Source organism: Myotis lucifugus, unplaced genomic scaffold (genome assembly GCF_000147115.1).
Source record: "Myotis lucifugus unplaced genomic scaffold, Myoluc2.0 scaffold_819, whole genome shotgun sequence".
Lineage (NCBI taxonomy): Eukaryota > Metazoa > Chordata > Mammalia > Chiroptera > Vespertilionidae > Myotis > Myotis lucifugus.
The window spans coordinates 27007-48357 of NW_005871867.1; the positions used below are offsets into that span (position 1 = coordinate 27007).

Genomic DNA, 21351 nt, shown 5'->3' on the forward strand with positions numbered 1-21351 from the left:
TCTAGTAGTATCTCAAAGTTAACAGCCAAAACCCAGCCTCCTCTCCACTACATTCCCTGGCTCATAAGTGGAAACTCCCTGCTTCCAGTTACTCAGCACAAAAATCTTGGAGTAATCTGTGACTTTTTCTTGCACCCAACCTGTCAGCAAATTCTTCTCATTCTACCTTCAAAGTATTTCTAGCCCTGGCCAGTTTGGCTCAGTGGATAGAGCGTCAGCCTGCTGACTGAAGGGTCCCAGGTTCGAATTCTGGCCAAGGGTACATGCTCGGGTTGTGGGCTCGATCTCCAGTGGGGGGGCATGCAGGAGGCAGCCGATCAATGATTCGCTCTCATCATTGATGTTTCTCTCTCTCCCTTCTTCTCTGAAATCAATAAAGAAATATATTTTAAAAAATATTTCTAGAATCTGACCACTTCTAGCTGCAACTGCTGCCCACCTAGCCAAAGCCACTACTATTGTCCTTATTTTGCGGAGAGGGGAGGTCACACAGAGCTAATGTGTTGGAACCGGGATATGAACTAGTACGTTTGATCTGAGGCCATGCCCTCAGCCACTAGAATACAAACTCCAGGAAGGCAGGGACCTTTGTCTGTTTGGTTCACTGCTCTATCCCTGGTCCCTCTACTGGTGCCCGGCACACAGTGCGCACTCAGTAAAGATTTGAACAGAAATGAATCCACGATCAAAGCGAAAGGCATAACATTTGTGGCAGGAAGCAGTAGAGGTTCTTGGACGATTCAGAGATGTTCTGGACTCCCGCCAGTGAGGAGGTGGTCTTTTTGTGCATCCAGTTAGCACAACTTCCCATCATTAATAAATTATTTTTAGTGGAACTTTTTCAGGTCACTTATACAAACTGAAAAATAGACCATGACAAGGGAGAGAAAGGTATCAGTTTAGTTATGGAAAACTGCACCCATCCCACTCTCTTCTAGATAACTAAGTGGAAGGATGTCAGTGAGATTCCAAACCAGAACCTTCAAATATACGAAAAATATTTTTCCTAGAAAAACATCTTTAAACATATTCTTAAAAAATGTTTTTATTGGTTTTTAGAGAGAGATGAAGGGAGAAGGAGAAGGGAGTGAGATAGAAACTCCCACCAGCTGCCTCCTGCACACCCCCTACTGGGGATTGAGTCCACCACCCAGGGAAGTGCCCTGACTTGAACTCTAACCAACGACCTCTTGGTGCATCAGGTGACACTCAACGACTGGGCCACACCAGCGGGGCTAAACATGTTCTTATTATGGCTTATCCGTCTACATCAAGGGCATTAAGTGACTGACACTGGGAACTCTTTGGGTAATTAAAAATATGACAATAGGGAAAGGTAGAAATATCTGGATTCTGGAATAATGGGTCATTTATTTCTGCTCTCTCTGCCTCTCTCCAACTCTATATGTATGTACATATCTATCTCTCAACTCTGCTTGGGCTACTATAACAAAATACCAGACTAGGTAGCTTATAAACAAGGTGTCATCAGAAAAAAGTAAATGTATGTGCTCCACAGAAGGCACTCAAATGTGTTTAATGGAATTTAAAAGTTAAATACAGATGGGATCAGCCCTGGCAGGTGTGGCTCAGTGGATAGAGTGTCAGCCTGTAGACTGAAGGGTCCCAGGTTCAATTCCGGTCAAGGGTACATGCCTGGGTTGCAGGCTTGATCCCCACTAGGGGGCCTGCAGGCGGCAACTGATTAATGATTCTCTCTCATCATTGATGTTTCTCTCTCTCCCTCTCCCTTCCTCTCTAAAACCAATAACAATAAAATATATGTATTTTTTTAATATGTATTTTTTTTAAATCTCTTAAAAAAATACAGATGGGGTCTTTGCAAACCTGCAATGGACAAAAGATGCCAAGAATCCCGAACCTGCCAGGCTTAATGGCCACTAGCAGTTAACTGCCTTGCTCCCAAAGCAGTTCGACAAGCATTTCTGGGCTGGGCACCTCCCCCGTCATAAAAACTATATGGCTGTTCATAAATGGCACAAAATCATTGTTGGACGTGGAGGAGATGCCTAGGAAAAAAGGTGGATGCCATCCAGAGGAAGTGCGTCCTCCAGGTCCTCTGGTCGCTGCCCTTCTGTGTGGACACCGCCTGGCTGAGTTCCAGAGCTGGGCCCCAGAGGCCTGCCTGGCAGCTGACTCGGTCTGGAAAAGCTTAAATTCCCAGCCAAGTAAGGACAACGAAGACAACAGAGTGAGTTGTCTTTTAAGTAAAGCCACATGTGTTCACTACAGAATAAAGAATAGTCCTTAAAGTTGCCTTTACTAGTTTTTTGATGTAAAAAAAAAAAGTTCTCCACTTAATGAAATATTACTAGGCCTTCCCTGTCCCCCTTCATCTTCCACCACTTGGCAAGAGAAAAAACTAGTCCCATGTTTTGGTCCCAGGCTGGGAATGACTGCTCTAGAATATCAAGTGAAAAAAGATGTGAAAACTCGGGCCTGTACCAAGAAACAAAAATAATTTTTGTCCAGCTGGGCTTGGATGAAGTGAAAGGTGTCATTAAAATTTAATTCGACTAGTATTTTCCATAGACCTGAGCTCAGCATTCTCCACGCCCTGCTGAGCGCCTGCTGCGAGGGCCCTGTGCCGGGTGCTAGGGACACACTAATGAAGAGCACCCTCAAGACCCTGCCCTTAGGCAGCTGGCATTCTAGCCGAAGGCCTCGGGAACTTCCCAGGGACACGGCAGGGGGACACATTCTTCTCACCCATTTCCACTTTCATCAATACTCACAGTATTGCTTTTAAAACGTGTTGAATACGTTAGAGCTTATTTCCAACAGCAAACTCTCCATTAAAGTGGCAAAATAAAACAAGAAAAGAACAAAAGGAGGCAATGGCCCAAACCAGTCTCTGAGGTCTGAGGTCTTCAGGAAAGATGAGAACCAAGTCCACGTCAGACCATCCCAATAGCTTGCCCTACTTCTTCCTCAAGGCTCTCATGCCAACCATTGTTCAATACTCCTCTTCCCCAGGGCAGTGCGTCTCCTAGGCACCCGTGACACGTGGAGTGGGCTCTCCACGCATTCCTGGAGTGGCCACATAACCTGGTACTCCGCTGGGCAGCCCATGCCCTGGGTCAGCTAAGTAGCCTCCACAGGAGTCAACAGTGAAGCATCTGACGTGTTCCACAGCTCACTCCAGGCCCCGCAGGTCAGTAGGGAGGAAACCCTGGCCTGGTCAGCTCAGGACAAACTAGGGCCAGCCCCTAGTGTTTTGAGCCCTCCTTAGTGGCGGTCGGACAGGAAGTACTGTGATGCCGTGTGCTCCTGATGCTTGTTTTCCCTTTTAAAGGGATAAAAGGACTTATTCAAGATGAAGAGGAAGGAATTGTATCTGGACACAGCATGCAAACAGTTTAAGTTCACACTATCATTCTGGTCGCTGGAAATGTTTTCTCCTCGGGGTATGCCCACCTCCCCTTACATCTCCCACCCCTCCCACCATCCATCCCCTCCAAAATGCCAGCCCCCACCCCATCTTTTTACAGAGCTCTTCTTGGTCTTGCCTTATGCTGGATCTGCCCTTAGAACAGGGGTTGGCAAACCACAACCTGTGGGCCAATTTTGGCCAGCAACCTGTTTTTGTAAATAAAGTTTTGTTGGAACACAAGCACAATCACCTGTTTAGGTATTATTGTCCATGACTGCTTTCTCAATACACAGGGCTGAGGCTAAACACAGACTCTGTCTCTTCACAGAAAGTTCACACTCTCCTGCCGTATGTCACCGAGATGCTCTTCTGAACACGCAGGTCTCTTCCTGAGAAATAATCTTCTCTGTGACATCGGAAAAGTACAGTTCTTAGTACTATCATCTGTTATCTTGAGGAATTAGCTTTAAAAGTTTTAATAGGTTCATAGGACATAGTCCTTCAACTGCAAAGAATTAAAAACCACCACCTGTGAAATGGTGAATGACATGGTGGGGAATTTAAGATTTGAAAGGGGCAGACACCTCTTCGGAGAGTTTGGCCATGGAGGGGAGGAAAAGCTGGGCGTGGCTGGAGAGGAGTGTGATTCTTACTGTGCTGACTTGTGATCACATGCGTGAGGCACTGAGTACCCAGCAGGCACTCAGAGAGGGGTCACACCTGCCCATCCCCCCAGTAAGGGAAAGTCAGAAGAGGACTTACAAGGGCCATTAGAGCAGTAAACCAATACATGGAATAGTTCAGATAGAAACAAACGATAATGAGATGCTCGTCTCATTAATTAGATTAGAAAAGTAATTCTTAGTCTATTCACACAGGCTTGAGTTCAAGGTCACTCATACTGGCAGCAGGCAGTGCTACAAGGCTCAGTGCAGCAATCTTCACTCAGCAGCATCTCAAAGGGGCCCACAGCAAGGCCCTCTCCCCTGTCCACCATTAGTGGCAACTCCAACCAACCTACAGAAGATAAAGTTAACAACCCAAAAAATCACATTGAAAAAAAGTTTATTTAAAAAAGTTCTAGCAGCAAGAACAGTAACAAAACAAAAGGAGAGACTGACAAACAAAACAAGGAGGCTGTGTCCCCTGGGACTGTCTCCATCCTTCAATCAAGTTCTTTATATCGAGCAAACATGACTCTTCGCACAGCGTCTCGGTAAGTCTCGTTGGACTGTCTCTTGCTGGTTCTTCCAGGAGCCCCCGCCCCGGGCCCCCTCATCCGGCCTTCAGTCTGTAAAAAAAGGCAAACTATGAGGCGGGTTCTCGGAATGAAATTAGCTTCTGGGCTGGTCTTTGACTATAAAAGTTTCTGAACCAGTACGGATCAGGACACAGAATTTTTTAGATGTTTAATAAACAAGCACCCAAGATGAATAAGGAGGGTGGTGATGCCATCATTTCAGGACACAGAATTCAACACCAGAACTATGAGAAGCTAACCTATGCTGGCAATTCCAGAGGGGACTAAGCCTACACAATACGGGCAATGTTTCCTCCCTCTTCTCGCCTTCTTTGTTTTTCCTGAAATCTGAGGGCCAAGTCCTTCCTGGGAAACCAGGACTAACTTCATGCTCCTCAAAGACAGGACAGCATGTCCGGCCCGTGTGGCTCAGCGGTTGAGCGTCGACCCATGAACCAGGAGGTCACTGGGTCACGGGTTTAATTCCTGGTCAGGGCACATGCACGGGATGTCGGCTTGATCTCCAGCAGGAAGTGTGCGGGAGGCAGCCAATTGATGTTTTTCTCTCACGGATGTTTCTCTCTATCCCTCTCCCGTCCTCCTCTCTCTCTAAAAATCAATAAAAACTTGTTAAATCCTTTCTACCTTTCATTGCTAGTTCCCACGTTTTTACCAAACGATTCTTCAGTCTCAAGCTGCCTAATTCCCACAAGGCCTCACCTCTGACTCTGTGTAAGAATAAGATGAACCCTATTCTAATTTCTCTCTCCCGGTCCCACCACCAAGCAAACTGCCAAGGGCAAGCATGTAGTCAAAACCCAGTAATCAAGACCGAGGGGCTCCTCAGATCCTTCGCCAGCAGCGGAGAGAGCCCAGCTCAAAGGCAGGGCCACAGCTCTGGGCCACAGAGAAAGTTAAGTATATTCCAGGTTCATGCCAGCCCAACAAGACGGAAACCATGTCACCTCTTCCGCCGAAGCCAATCCAGGGTGGCCATGTCCGGGCCCCTTCCTCCAACCAGCAGCCTGTTGAGCACAGCCTCCTCTGCTGCTGTTGTCAACATCTTCTTTATCAACAGGTTTCCGGTCACTGCAAAGGAAGCAGACATTCTTAGATACCTCGCTTTCCAAGGGACTTGTTTGTGGGGACACGGAGATGACCAAGACCTGACCCTGTTCACAGGGAAGGACGTGAGAATATGTCAACAGATGCTTCTGGCGCAGAGCACCCAGCCATGGGCGTGCAACAGCAGCTCTGTGCTACGGAACTACAGCACAGGGAACACAAACTGTGAAGGGGCATCACCGGAAATGACAGAAATCCCATGAGGGGACACCTGCCCGGGTCTGACCAACGAGGAGCCGGGGAGCCGGAAGAGAGGCGCAGTGAGAGAGCGAACACGACTGCCCTGGAGAGGGGGCAGGACTGGCAAACGGCTGCTCGGGCCAGACTGCAAATGACCACTGGACATCTTGCTCCATCAGGCCTCTGGACTTCACTCCTCGGGCAAAGAAACCCCCTGAAAACCAGGCCTCCCTCCAGGCAATGTCACCTCCACACAAGAGGAGGTCGAGGAGCCTCCGGCATACAAAGGTCATGGTGCGGCAGGGAAAGGATGGACGAGGACTGCGAGCAAAGGTGCGATGAAGGAGTCCGGTTTGGAGGTGAGCTAGAAAGGGGCCCAGGCTTTATCAGGAACGTGACCACTAGCACCAGGGGATAAAGGAGGAAGACTGGGCCAGACCAGGGAGACCACGATGCAGTGGCGTTATTACTCTGAACAGGAGCACAGCAAGTTCCCCAGACCCTGAGGACTGAGTATAATGTGGACTACAACACTGAATAACTGTTTAGTGTGAGCAGCCGAGGGTGTCCGAGAGGACATGCCCAGGAGGTATATGAAAATAGTGACTCGGCACAGGAAACAGAACTGATTCAGGGTGGAGTTACAGGACTTGTTAGCTGGTTAGTGGCGGCTGTGGCTTTGGGTACCTTGGACAGTGCAGGTCAAGAGGGTACGGCACTGAGGGCGGAGTCCTGGACAATAATCACCCAGAAGAGGGATGAGTAGGAAAGACGACGAGGGAGGAAGAGAGCCAGTAGAAAGCGGTGCGAAGGGCAAGGGAAGAGAGGAGGTCTCCTTCCTGCACCTTTGTCCTTGCCCAAGAGTTCAAATGGCAGAGTGACCAATGGGATGTGCCCGCCCCCAACATGTGTCACAATAAAGGTTCCCCAGAGAAAAAGTCTGAGTGTGACCCGTTTATCGGGCCCGTGGCTGACGTGGGGAGAAAGGGTTCCCAACCATGGCCATGCCAGCACTGGCTTTGGCCACAAAGCAGCCAGCCCATCTTCCAGGCAAACACACACTCCCTGTAAAGACAGGTGGCCAGAAGGCTGGGTGACGCTCATGCTCACGGAGCTGAGACAGCCCTGCTGCCTGAGACAGAAAGCAGCAGCACAGCTGGAGGAGGGGATGCCTCCCCGTTAGGTCTTGAGACCGAGGCTGAGTCCAGAGCTCCTGGCTTACCTGTCAGTCTCTCTGGAGTATTTAATTCGTTTTCTTTCTGGAGAGTCAAAAGATTGAAGCTTTTCTCTGCGATCATTTCCTCTTTCTTTAAACTTCCCCTGTTGGGAAGCAGAAGAACAGAGCTGAGGGGCAGAGAAGTGGGGAAGCCTCATTTTATTCCTGATTATTTCTCTGAATGTGAAGGGAGTTCATCTGGCGGCCAACCCCTGGCACCTCTCGTTCCTCCACACGCTGCCTGAGGACGCAGCGGCTGCTGGGGCAGCCAGGGAGGAACAGGGTGTGTTCCATCAGCTGCTTTTCCCATCCGAGGAGGAGGGGCTTCCCAGCAGGCTCCCAGCGGGTTCCCGGCATCAGGAGGTCTGCCCTGGGCTGGGGCAGCTCCAGGCTGGGGCCCGAGGCTGGCGAACTGTGTGGTCCAGGTGGCAGGTCCATTTGGCGGTCACAGGAAGCTACCTCCTCTAGCAGCTGCAGCAGGAAAAGGTGTTACCCCAGCAGCCCTGGCCAACACTCCTGCACTGATTTCAAGAGCTGGGCAGGACAGTGGAATGCTATTTATGTGATCTACTCAGAAACCCTTAGCACCGCCTTTAAAACTATATCACCTTTATTAAGATGTGATTTATACACAATAAAATGCACCCGTTCCAATGGAGATGAGCATCCTTTAGGGCCTCATGCTCGCCATCCTCAGCACAGCCCGGGAATTCCACACCAGACAGCACAGCCCGGGAATCCACACCCGACAGCACAGCCCAGGAATCCACACCAGACAGCACAGCCCAGGAATCCACACCAGACAGCACAGCCCGGGAAGTCCACACCAGACAGCACAGCCCGGGAAGTCCACACCAGACAGCACAGCCCGGGAAGTCCACACCAGACAGCACAGCCAAGGCCGTACGGTCCCCTGAGCTTACCTCCCGTTCTCTCCTCTCCAGGTAGGCGAGCTCCTGCTCCGACTGCTTTATCTTCCGGTGGATTTCCAGGTTTTGCTGAGAAGAGAAGGCGTTCTGAGTGCAGGTCTAGAACGAGTGGTCCAGAAACGCCTTCTGGCCTTTCCCCGCAGCTGCTTCTGGACTGCGGCTCCTCTCATGACCAGTCCCCTAAGTGGCCACGATACCCTGCCAGCACCCATCCCTGACTGGTCTACTTAGCTCAGCAACGGGAACCCCGGCTCTAATGCTGCCTGTCACACAGGTTAGTCATGTGGGTGGCACAAGAGGGGACTTCACTCTACTTCTAAGATGTAAAAGACACAACTCTGGTTTGTATCTCTTCACCTAAGATACAAATTATGGGAGAGGGAACCTGGGCACACCAGGAAGAAACCAAATGCCCAGAGGCTCTGCCTACTGCCCCCCAGCATCCAACACTATTCACTTTCAAGCCCCCAGAGAAACATTAAAAGGAAGCCCTAGGCCTTCAAGGAACAGACAGACTGCTCTGAGAGTCCCTCCTCCTCGAGGGCCCCACACTGAAGCGGCTCCCTACACAACGCCCTCAGGCACATGGAAGAGAAGAAACTAGAAGGGGATTTTCTGTGCGGGTCTCTCCAAGGAAAGGGAGTGCCAGCCTACCTTCTCCTGCCCAGGGCCAGCTCCGTCTGTGGGTTACCAGACGGCTAGCTTCTCTCTCCTGACAACTACCCTCTGTCCCTTTAGCCATTTAGTAGTATTTTCATCAGAAAGCTGAAACTTAAATGCCGGTCTGATGTCTCAGAATTTGAAAAGGTTGCAGGGACTTGAGAGGAAGTCAGTGGGAGGGACTGTCCGAGGGGCGTCCCAGAACCCCGGGGGCTGTGGGAACCTGTAGAGGCAGCGGGAGAGGAGGTGTGCCTGTTACCGAAAGCAGAGCTTCTCGGCTTCCAGCCACGTGAGACGTGGTTTGTGCGGAGAGAGTCTCATCCAGCCCCTCACCTGCCCTTGCAGCACCCGCTGCAGAAGGCTCCACAGCACGAGTCCACCTAATGGGCTTTATTTGCCCAGAATCTGGCTCCTGGTCAGTACATGTAAATGGGAAGGCTGCAGACGAGGCCCGATACTTGTCCATTAACGCAGCATGGCTCACAGCAGCACCTCCCCACAGGGAGAGATGGCAGGATGTGACCCCGGGGGAACTGCACCGAGAGGCAGGCGAAACCAGAAGCCTCCAAGCATAAAGCAGAGGAAGGGCTTGTCTGAGGCCCAACTGCTAGGCTAGCCACAGAGCTAAGGTGAGAAGCCCAGCTTCCCACTCCACAGCCGCCTCCTGTCCTCAGCACAGGCTCCGCGCGTGGCGCCCCCGCCCCAGCCACGCTGCTCGCTGTGGGTCTGAAGTTTTCTGAAAGTGGCACAGCTTCATCCAAAGCAGCTCATGGAAAAGGGAGGAGCAGCTTATTCTGGACGGGCCGACTTAGCCATGGGACGGAGAGGAGGCAGCTGAGGAAGGGCGGCAGGCGCTTTGTCAGTTCCCGAAATGCTTGGCGATGGCAAACGTTACCGGGTGGAAGGCCAGGCCCCCCCATACCTTGTGCAGGTCTGAGAGCTGCTGGTGCTTGATCAGAACGTCTTTATTGGGGAACTGCCTTCGGCAGAGCAGACAGGCCAGCTTATTCCAGTCGGTGAGTTTGTCTTCTTCGTTCTCCTTCTTGCTCAGCTCCTCCTGCTGCTGGGGCTGCGCTGTGCGGGGCTGCGGAGGAGGGGGCTGCTCCTCCTCCTCCTCCTCCTCATAGTCACTGTCTCCCCCGTATTCACCCAGGAGGCCGATCAGTGGGTTAACCACCTTGGGCTGGAAGGGGAGGGCCAGGGATTAACACCAAACTTAACCTACATTTTGGGCCCGTTTTTCTGGATATTCTGAGCTGGGCATCTCATTTCTTCTTTTAGTTTGAATAGTGAACTGGGTTCAGTGTACGCCCACTGACCATACTGCTCATTTCCCAGATGGAGGCAACATGGTTCGAGCGAGACTGTTCTCCGTGCTGACTGAGATAGAGACAGCACAGGGACCCTAGCAACAGAGCGGCGAAGAGAAGGCAGAGGGAGGAGAGCTGAAGTCGAACACAGAGAAGAGTCACAACCTGACAAGTTTCAGAGGAAGAGACACAACCACCTGCAAGCACCCTGACCTGGAGGAGAGGAGGGAGGCTGAGACTGCAGCACCCCCTAGGGGTTAGGAGGCGGCTGAAAGCCATGGAGGACAGCCCTCGGGTAGAGCTATGGCTTCTCAGCAAGGGAACCGCAAAGGGGGTGAGGACAGCTGTGCTACAATGAACTGAGTTAATAATGGGGAGCGGGCAGGGCACCTCCCAGTAGCTCACAGGAAGCTGTTAGGTAATAAGGTAAGGTCACTGGCCTATGATCAATCAAAAGTAAAAACTAAAGCAGGTTACTACTGTTGTGGAGAGAGAGAGGGGGAAAGGAGGGACGAGAAGCATCAATTTGTTGTTCCACTTATTTATGCATTCACTGGTTGATTCTTTTTTTTTTAATATATTTCTTTTATTGGTCTCAGAGAGGAAGGGAGACGGAGAGACAGAAACATCAATGATGAGAGAGAATCACTGACTGGCTGCCTCCTGCACGCTCCCTACTGGGGATCCAGCCTGCAACCCAGGTATGTGCCCTGACAGGAATCGAACCCTGACCTCCTGGTTCATAGGTCGACGCTCAACCACTGAGCCATGCAGGCCGGGCTCATTGGTTGATTCTTGTATGTGCCCTAACTGGGGACAGAACCTGCACCTTGGCATATTGGGACAATGCTCTAACCAACTGAGCTACCCAGCCAGGGGACGAGACTATCACACTAAGGCAGTGGTTCTCAACCTTGGCTGCACATTAGAATCACCTGGGAATCTTTTTAAAATCCTGATTTCTGGGCCTCATCCTCCGGAAATTCTGTTTCCTTGTTATGGGGTGGGGCCACAACATTAGTCACAAAGAAACAGAATTCCCGGAGGATGAGCCCCAGAAATCAGGATTTTAAAAAGATTCCCAGGTGATTCTAATGTGCAGCCAAGGTAGAGAACCACTGCACTAAGGCATCTAAAAAACAGATACCAGTGTTAGCCACTGTTCCTTTTGGCCAGGCAAGCAAACTACAAAAATGACCAAACATCCACGCCACACATTCTTATGCAGCACCAACGGACAGGCAACACCAGGCCAGAGCAATGGGTTTCGATCATTTAGAAGGAAAGAATTAGCAAGCCCGATTGTAACTTAAAAAGGGCCAGGCAGGCCCCGCTCTGGGGGAATGGAGCAGAGGAGAGGGAACGAGGACAAAAAACGGCCTCTGCTTCTCCAGTTAAAGCTCTACTAGCAGTTTGCCCACTCATACTTGCTGGGAGACAGAGCTAAAGGATCAACGTCAAAGTGAGCCCCCCCTGACCCTCCTTTCCCGTTCGGCACCAGCCCAGCCTTACCGGGGGAGGGCTCTCTTCCTTCTTCACAGTGGGAGGCAGGGGCTTCTTAAAGACATCCTCTGGGGGGACTGTCTCCTCACTGGCATCTTCCTGAAACTGATAAAATACAAGGTAATTCTCATAAAAGTTAGGTTAAGAGTTGTTATGATTTCAAAAGAAAACACACACACATTTAGTATATTATTGAGTGATTACTGTATGTCAGGAACTTAAGGGAATAATTTAAAAGGAGACCTGAAATGCTAAGTGCTGTACATGATGACACTGTAAGATCAGAAAGAAGAGACAAACAATGCCAAAATGACGAAGATAAGGGTGCACTTTCCTGTGAATTTCTACTACACAGGCATGAAAATAATAGTTTAAAATGCTACCCCCGCTGCAGTGACACTACAGCGCTGTGTATAGAGTCAACACTGAAGAGGGAAGGCAGGAAGCGAAACTGGATGGAGGAGCTGGGGTTTGAGCTGAGGCCCTGTTTCACCCCCGGCTTCTGCGCTTGTAAGAGAGACCGACCCCGCCTGCTCTCTGAGCAACTCCACCCTCCGACCCGAGCACCCTCTGCAGAGACCCCTTTGTTTCCAACTGTAAGTCTCGCGGAAAAGAGGGCAGATCGCAAGTCCTCTCACCCTCGGCCCGCCGCGGTCCCTCTTCTCCTTGCCGTCCCTTTTAGACGGCTCCTTCTTGCCACCCGACTTTCCCTGACTGGCTGGCTTCTTCTCCTTGCTCTCTTCTTCCTCAGGTGAGCCAGGGTCCTGGGGCACATAGACTTCTTGCTGTAATACAGTTGGAACAGGTAAGTCTACAGGATATCTCACCTTCCCAGTAGTTTCAGGTCTTAGGAGCAGTTCCTTTCTGGGGGAAAGAACAGTTCTCTCACTCCCAAGTCTAAGAAGAGACACATCAAACAAGGTGAAAACCCACTCCAGGCAGAGGACACATCCAAGCGACGCACTGTCCCTTCTCCTAAGAGCAGCACTGTTCTAACCTGGAAGGCCGAAAGGCACTGACTTTCCACATAGGCAACAGTTAGTATAAAGGTCATCATCTTTAAAATCTACCTGAATAAATAAATACCACTCAACGGAAGACCTGGACTTTTTAAATCACTGACAAAGTGAACAAAGCCCAAAACTCACCTGGGTGTTGGGGTCATAATAAGTTCCCGCCAAGGGGTCATAGTAGTAGCCAGTGGCCGAGTCGTATATGTAGCAGTCCGATGATGCTAGAGGGAAGAAAACCAGGCAATGTCAGTCCCCGCCAATGACCAACCAACAATGAGGCTGGCCAACCTACACAGAGCAGGACCTGTAGGTGTTGCTCTCTCTGAATGAGCAGCCCTTTGGCCAACTTTGTGAGCACAAGATTTTAATGAGTGGTCCAGCCAAAAACACACACAACAGAAATAAAAGAAAGGGCACTCACACTGCTGTCCTTGTCGATTTGCATCTGAAGACCAGTCGGAATTTCTGCCGCCTCCCCTCCTGTCTCGGAAATGTTTCTTGCCCTATCACGGAAAGGCAAGTTAAAAGAATGGAACGTCCGACAGCCATTCCCCTTTAAAGTCACCACTGGAGGGACTCGCAGCCACTCTTTCAGTCGCTTGAGAATCTAACGGAGCACTCACTCCCCAGCTGCTGAAGCCTACCTGATAGTAGTGGTCAGAATGGTCCCCAGAATCATTTCTGCAACAAACAACACGACATGTCACGTGCCTGCCACCAAAGGTCACCTGAGAAGTGCCCAACCCTACAGGCCAAAGACACTCTCTTCCCCTGCAGGGAAGGAACCACCCGCCACAGCAAGCGGTTCTGCTGGTGCGACGCCTGAGGGGAGGGGCAGCGGGGCGTCTACAGAGCCTCTGATGGAGCGAAACAGCAACTGAGCTGAGGGTGCAGCAGCCAGATGTGTCCATCCCTGTAAGCCGCCTCTCTGACGTAGTTACCATTCCTGGACCACGATAAGGGAAGGAGTAAAGAGGAAGGCGAGTCCCCAGTGCTATGCGAGTGTGAACAAGGTGAGGAGAGTAGGACAGCATTTTTTTAGAATTCCAAGGGGCAACGTGGTATCAAGATTGTTCTGCACATCCAAGAGTGTAGCATCATTTGGGCCCAAAGATACCAGGCAGTCACGAAGGAAAGGACTCAAGTACCCAGTACTAAGGGGGGAAACCTAGAGTCAGAACAAGGCCAGCTTCAGAAAAAGAAAACTCAGCCATCCACAAAAGGAAGGCATCATGCCTTACTCTCTCTGTCTCTCTAGCAGGAATAGGAGTTTCCTCCCCAAATCTCAAGTGGAGGCAGCAGGGGACCCAGCCCACCGCTCTGCCTTACCTTCGTTTCCCAGTGGCCAGGTTTACAGCTACCATCTTCCCGTCAATACTAAATGGTGGATCCAGGTTCTGCAAGATCTTCACTACACGAAGAGCTTCCTGGGGACCCAAAGACACGTGTGAACCCACAGAGAGGAAAGGCCATGTCCTCCACAGGAGCCTGGACGAGGGCGTCCCTTCTCCAAGGAGAAGGTCCTGCACAGTGTGCTCCGGCCGGAAACACGAAGGGCGCTGCAGACAGGCTCCTCTGAAGGAGCTGCCCAGAGCGGCCCTCCGTTTCTTTTCTTTTTTAACCGGAAAACATTTCATTGTGAGAAGCACCTTTTTCTGAGTCACACAGACTTAGGGTTTGTTCCAGAAGGGGAGACAGCATAATCAATTCAGATTCATGATTTTGCTTTTTGTTTTTTATCAGTTTCTCATCTAAATGTCAGAAATTCAAATCCTTTATTTTAGGTGCAACTGTCCTCACATCAGATCCAGTTTACAAAGTCCCTTGTGATTTCTGAGCATGAAATCTGCCATGTACCAATGATTTTTATTACTATCTTGATGTCACTTCCATGGAAAAGGCCCCACAGCTAAAAATTCACTCACAAGAATCTACCTACAAAAACAACACTCTGAGGAAAAAGAGGGTGTCCTGTGACCACCAAGTAGAAAACCGCCTGTGGTGGGCAAACACGGTGGAGAAATGAGAAAATTCACTAAACTCCTGAAAGGCTCAGTACTCGGACTCTCCAGCAGTGACTAGGCGCTCTGCGTATTCTAACCGGAAACTGGAAATGCACAAGACAAAGTGGACTGGAAAACCACTCAGGATTTCCAAGTTCCACGGGGAGTCACTTCCCCTCCATGGACTTAAGCCCAAAGGAGGGGTTTCTACACCAGCTGTCCCTAGGCCTCTGGGGGGGAAACTCACGGCGTGGGAGTCGAGGTCAATGAAGCCATAGGTGTGGCCCATGGGGCCGGTTCTGTTCTTGATGATCCGGACGTTGGCAGTGGTCAGGTGGACGTAGGGCTCCAGCACTTCCACGATCACCTCAGGGGGCGTGGACCGATAGATGCGTTTGAGCATGATGGCTGAACAAACCACCACAAATGGCAGAGCAGCAGAGAAAGACACAGAAAGGTTACCTTCTCAAGTCCTCACAGCCTGGTTGCTTTTTGTTTTTAACTGCGGATGCTACTTGCTCTAGCGAGGCTGCTTCTGTAACCAACGCCAGTCAAACAAATGCCTCCTCCTTTCCCTCACCAGCACTCAGAGATCTACACTGAGGCCCTGCTGCGTGTGAACAGCAACTTGCTACTGGAGGATGAAGGCCCCTGTAACTAGCGCAGCCAGCCCATCAGGCTGAGCGCTGTGCGAGGCTGTGGGAAGCAGTGGTCCCCAGCCACACAGGCCGTCCTCCCCCACCACGGCGTCACCAGCCCCGACACAGCACTTACTTTTGCTCTCCCCATCCTGGCGCGTCTCCCCAGACCACGAGTCCTTCTCTCGGTCTCTTCGGAAGCTGAGCCCTTCCCTTCGAGAGGAAGGCAGGTACCGATCCGCGTCTTTCTTTTGATGCCCCAAGCGTGGTTCTTGTCCTTCTTCCCGCTTCTTGGGCTCAGGTTCCTTATCAGTGGACCTTGGGGGCTGGCTGGGTTGTTTTTCTGACGGTGGTGGGATGGGTGTTTTCTGAAGCTGAGGGTAAGTTACTAAATCTTGCTTCACGTCTGTCACTAGAGGAACAGAAACAGAACCTCTGGCAAGTTTTATCCAAAAAGCACTGCTGCTCTGATTCCTCCTCTCCGCCATCCAATACTGACCCTGGAATGCTTCCAAGTCTCAGGACGCCTACAGAAAGTCCCTGACAGATTACACACAGAGCTAATGACACAGCACATGGAACGGTTCACAGAAGAAACTATCCAAGTATTAAAAAATTTAATATTAGCCCGGCCGGCGCGGCTCAGTGGTTGAGCGTCAACCTATGAACCAGGAGGTCACGGTTCCATTCCCGGTCAGGGCACCTGCTCTGGTGGTGGACTCAATCCCCAGTAGGGGACGTGCAGGAGGCAGCTGATCAATGATTCTCTCTTCTCATTGATGTTTCTCTCTCTCTCCCCCCGCTTGCTCTCTGAAATCAATAAAAAATATTTTAAAAAATTAATATAATGAGTATTCTATCACTTCCCATTTATATATAAATCCTTCAAGAGACCCTGGACCTAACTATTATAATTAATGATAAGAACAGATTTGGTGACAAAATTACTAAAATATGACTCTTGCTAGAAGTTTGGTAGAAACATATGTGTCTAGGAGCCTTGCTCCTGCTAGGGTTATGACACAAGGACAGCTGTCTCAAATTCTGTCCACGGCCCCCCCCTCCTCTGGCGAAGCTAAGAATAGACCTAACTACATACAGGTTGTTTATACGTAAAAATTTATAGCAGGCAAATGTCTTTCAAAATATAAATGATTCATTACAAATCTTTCTATAGGAGAATCATCTATCCAGTTAATTATGGGCACATTTTTGCAATTAATCATTCTTAGAGGGTTCACAGGAAGCCACGTGACTCAAAAGGCGACATCAAGGGGCCACACGGAGATTGATGGCAGCAACGGCACCTGGTGAGCACCTGCGTTATGCTTACACGCGCAGGCCGCCTCAGCCCTGGGCTGCGCTAACGATCATTCGTTAGAACAGACTGAGACAGAAGTCTTTCTTGAGAAAAAACCATTTTGCCTCATCTGGTCACGCCAGCAGCTAACAGCTGCGTCCTCTGCTCTTTCCCGCTGGTGGGCATGTCCAGAGCAGGCCTTCCCGAGCCTGTCACAGCACCTGCGCCACAGCCTCTCAGGAGGGAGGCTCTCTGCTCAGGGCAGAGCCGGCACGGAACTCTGCAGGCATCCTGCGTTGCAGCCGTGGAGCGGTGAGGCTGCACAGAGGCTGCTGAGTCCCGCGTGGAACTGTATTTGATGGCCATGCCTAGCTTTCCTCGAGTGGGAATGTCAGAAGGACGGCCGTGACAGTCACTGCTACAGAGCTGCTGTTTTGGGCGTCTCTGGAAGCTGCTTTAAGGGTGCCCACCTAGAGCTTTTCTGGAAAAAGTTACTTTAAAGTCAAGTGACTGAGAAGCTGTTAGGTTTATTCCTCTATAAAAATAGCACACACCCTCAATCCTGATTACTTTCTCTTATTTATATTTTTACTGTTACTTCAACAAATGTTTTTCTGTTGAAGATCCTGCAAAGTTTACATAGAGTGCAAATGAGAAAATGATAATGATAACAAATGATTCCCCATAACTTCAAAGAAGTGGGAAAGGGGTCCCGTGGACAAATGCCAGCACACTCTTTCCCAACCTAACACCCTTGAATGCGCCCTGAGCCACAATGCCACCGACCTCTGTTCAGCTGCCCATTTAGCCACCTCAGTCTGAGGAGCCTGCAATCCGTCTCTCTCCCTGGTGGGACTCGGAGATTTCAATCCCTAGCAGGCCACCTGAGGTTAGGAGTCACACTGCACCTTTAAGATCAGCTTAAATTGAGGGATGACTACCCTATAGCCCAGGAAAAGCATAAAGTGTGTCTTGCTCAGTGCACAAATGAAAACCACGGCCTCTACCCCCACTCACCTTCCCTCGGGCACTTGCAGAATGAGCATGACGACTGGAGTCCAGCAGTGCTGGCCTTACACTGCAAGAGAGAGAAGTCAATTTGACTACAAATATTTTTAAAAACCTAATGTATACCCAACGTATGGGAATCACTTTTGGGGCCTGGGACACATTAACTCAATTTACATGATTTCTAATGGAAAAAAAGGATTCAGTTTTCAAACAAATGGCTCTGGAACAGCCTCCTGGAATAAATTAGGTCGTTTCCAGCGGCAGGCCCGGAGCCGCTCTGGCCACAGGCAGAAGCTGGGAAACCGGGACTGTGGATGACGGTGCCGACCTCCAGTTCATCGGAAATGAGCCAAAGAAGAGCTCTGCCCTAGAGCCCTCCACGGAGGAGCCTGACGCCAGGTCCTTACTTCTGGGGAGAGGAACTCCCGCCACTTACCCGTTTGCAGCACCAAAAATCCGGGCTGGGCACATACTCGAGGGTGACCTCTTTGTCATGGATCATGAGAGTTCCCTGTGGAGACAAAGACAGAAGCCATCGACATCAGCCCTCAGAGAAACGGAGACACAGGAAGGCACAGACAGCCTGTCCAGTCCCCAAGCTGAAACGTTTTACAAGGAGTGAGCTTATTCATCAACAGAAGTCAATGGCTGTTTTCAGCCAAGACGTGGGCAGGGTGGCAGAGCAAGCACAAGCTTCGGGCAAGGGAGTGCGAGGAGGTGGCATCCGTCTTCGGCCTTGGCTCCTGCGGGTTGGGGTGCTGTCCCCGGGCAGGTGAGGCCCCGTCGGCTCCTCCACAGCTCAGGTGTGCACTCCACTCGCCTGTGCGCCCACAGTCCCCGCTGGTAGAGCTAGCTCACTACCCACAGCACACTCCCTTCTGCAGCCGGAGGCACGGAGCCCTCCATGGTCTTCTCCCCGAGGCTCACTCACAACGCCTTGGAGAGGCGGGAGGGAGGGCTCTGAACTCCGGTGCCTGGAAACTTTCTTTGGAAACTGGCTGCATGGCAAAGGCACCAGGAGAAAGAGGCCCAGCACGGCAGACAGGAAGGAAGGAGGGAGGGGACAGCTTCACGGAGCTCACATCCTCACATCTGGAAACTGAAGGGCTGGTGGCCGTGGCCGCAGCATCACCCTGGCTCGGAGCCTACAGAGTGAGCCGCCATGAGCGCTGAGAACCAACCATTGGCAAGTCAGCACTTGGGGAAAGCCTGGCACAGGACAGGGGGACGGGGCTCAACAAGCCGCAGCTAGAGCGCCGCTGCCTCTGCGTAGTGGACAAGTCATGAAATCTATTTCACACCAAGATCAAAGGAGTTTTGTTTAACGAACACTAACCAGCAGATACTTGCAAAAGCAGAGGAGAAATCTCTCTGCCTAGACAGGACCCTCCCCGACACCTGAACGTGAACTAACCGAGGCTGCGACTGGAACTAGCCCCTGCGCTGCTCACTCTCCGCCCTCTAGGGCCCTGTGTCTCCTCAGACAGGGCTCTGAGTGATACAGGCTTTTCTCTGCAATTGGACCTCAGTGTCTTGCTTGGATCCATACATCTGTCATATAATGCTTTACCTCTCTGCTTTTCACACCAAAAGAGTCAAGAAAATACATAGAATCAAATTACTGTCTTGTCAAAACCAAAGGAGAACTGCCTGCCTACCCGGGCCTGAGAACCTGGCCTCTGAGAAACTGTTCCCTGGCTTAGTCTCAGGCCGGGGGACGACGATAATAAATACTTGCTAACATTTATTAGGTGCTTATTCAGAGCCAGAAACTGTTAAATATGCTATTGTATTTAATTCCCTAAATGATCCCATGAGGCAACATCATCTCCATCTGACAGACGAGGAAACATGTCAGAGGCAAGGCCAGCAAAGGCAGAGCCAGGTCCACATCTGGGGTCACAGGAAGGGACCTCCTGCCCTCGTCACCAACTCCTGCTCAGATTAGGGGAGGAGCCAACCCAGGAGAAGAGTGCTGCAGGCAGGGAGGGTGGGGGGGTGGCACTGTACCCTCCCACCTAGACTCGGTGTATCGTCATTTAAACCTCGGGCTCTGGGCCGGTCAGTGTGGCGCAGTGGTTGAGGCTGTCCCACACACCAGGAGGCTGTCGGTTTGGTTCAATTCCCCGTCAGGGCACATGCCCGGGTTGTGGCTCAATCCCCAATAGCGGGTGTGCAGGAGGCAGCTGATGTTTCTCTCTCTCTCCCTCTCTTTTCCTCTCTTTGAAATAAAAAACAAAACAAAACAAAAAACCCAACAACGTGGACTCTGGGTCATGTTCCCTAAATTTGAATCCTGCCTCCACTCCATGACCTTCAGCAAGATCCTTAGCTTCTTTGCACTAAGTTTCCTCTTCTGTAAAGTCGGGATGACAGTACCTACTTCATAAGGTGGTTATGACAATTAACCTATGGCCCTGACCGGTTTGGCTCAGTGAATAGAGCAGTGATGGCGAACCTATGACACGCGTGTCAGAGGTGACACGCAAACTCATTTTTTTGGTTGATTTTTCTTTGTTAAATGGCATTTAAATATATAAAATAAATATCAAAAATATAAGTCTTTGTTTTACTGTGGTTGCAAATATCAAAAAATTTCTATATGTGACACGGCACCAGAGTTAAGTTAGGGCTTTTCAAAATGCTGACACGCCGAGCTCAAAAGGTTCGCCATCACTGGGATAGAGAGTTGGCCTGCGGACTCAAGAGTCCCAGGTTCGATTCCGGTCAAGGGCATGTACCTTAGTTGCAGGCACATCCCCAGTAGGGGGTGTGCAGGAGGCGGCTGATCGATGTTTCTCTCTCATCGATGTTTCTAACTCTCTATCCCTCTCCCTTCCTCTCTGTAAAAAATTCAATAAAATATATTTTTTAAAAATTAGGTGACCATAAAATTGGTTAGGCAAACCTTAAAAAAAAAAAAGAAAGAAAGAAAATTAACATATGAATGAGCTTAGCATGGAAAACAGTGGAGGCTCAGCAATGCATTTGACCCCTCTGTGCCAGACAAGGACGAGCACGCAGGGGAGCAAGCAGGGTCAAGCAGCCCCTCACTCAATCGCCCTGCCTTGCTTGTCAGCTAGTAATGGCGCACAGCTCCTCTCACCCTGGGAAAGACCACACTTCCCCTGGGAGGGACGCTGCACGTCAGAACCTGCATTTTCATGACAACTCAGTGTTAGCTGCCAATTGCTGGGCCAAATCTTAGCATCCAGGCTCGATCTCCTGGCTTTTATTATCAGTACCTGGTACAGAAGAGGGACTAAATGCTTGTGAACAAAGGACTGAATGGCCCCAGTATCCCCAGAAAACTGGCATGCGCAGTGCACAGGAGCTCTGGAGAGAGTACCACTGTCACAGACTACACCGGCCCCCCAGCCCATGAGACATGGGGGCTGCCATTGGAACGAGGCGCCCGGTGAGTGACAATCAATTGCAAATTCTGACTTCACCACCTGGCATCAGTGGAAGCAGGAATTTCTAAGGCAAGGAACACTGATGCTTCTCAGGGAGCAAACATGCTGCCCAGGAGCTGTGGACGAGCTTCTGTTGAAGGGAGGGACCCCCGGCCAGAGCACTCACTGACATATCGACTTGGAGATTACCTTCACCTTATATATTATATTATATTATAAAGGCAATGATTCTTACTAGTATTCCTCAGAGTCCCTACAACCAAGGCAGCTAGAAACCACTGCTAAAGATAGGAAATGGCTTCAACACCACTGTTGTTTTAATAAGAACAGACACACAATTTGTAGGAGAACAATCGGGTTCATCTCCGCTCTCACTCCCCTGCTGCTATTGTACACAGGCAGCCAGACACCAA

The 21351-nt window shown here is 50.4% G+C and overlaps 1 protein-coding gene across 8 annotated transcripts in view; it reads right to left on the reverse strand.

Moving 5' to 3' along the window:
- Positions 1 to 4442: 4442 nt before the first annotated feature.
- The window catches only part of RBM6 (RNA binding motif protein 6), a 67430-nt gene continuing 50521 nt past the window's right edge, over positions 4443 to 21351 (reverse strand). For 5 of the 8 annotated variants that reach the window (XM_014448403.2, XM_023747241.1, XM_023747240.1 and 2 more), the window contains 15 exons: positions 17959 to 18033; positions 17529 to 17589; positions 15348 to 15623; positions 14821 to 14981; positions 13900 to 13997; positions 13215 to 13251; positions 12992 to 13073; positions 12706 to 12791; positions 12196 to 12342; positions 11567 to 11662; positions 9667 to 9927; positions 8079 to 8153; positions 7162 to 7259; positions 5600 to 5723; positions 4443 to 4685 (listed from right to left, as the gene is read on the reverse strand). In XM_014448403.2, coding sequence (XP_014303889.1) covers positions 4560 to 4685; positions 5600 to 5723; positions 7162 to 7259; positions 8079 to 8153; positions 9667 to 9927; positions 11567 to 11662; positions 12196 to 12342; positions 12706 to 12791; positions 12992 to 13073; positions 13215 to 13251; positions 13900 to 13997; positions 14821 to 14981; positions 15348 to 15623; positions 17529 to 17589; positions 17959 to 18024 — 1794 coding nt within the window. In that variant the 5' untranslated portion in view covers positions 18025 to 18033 and the 3' untranslated portion in view covers positions 4443 to 4559. The other 3 variants (XM_023747237.1, XM_023747236.1, XM_023747238.1) reach the window with 3 other exon arrangements.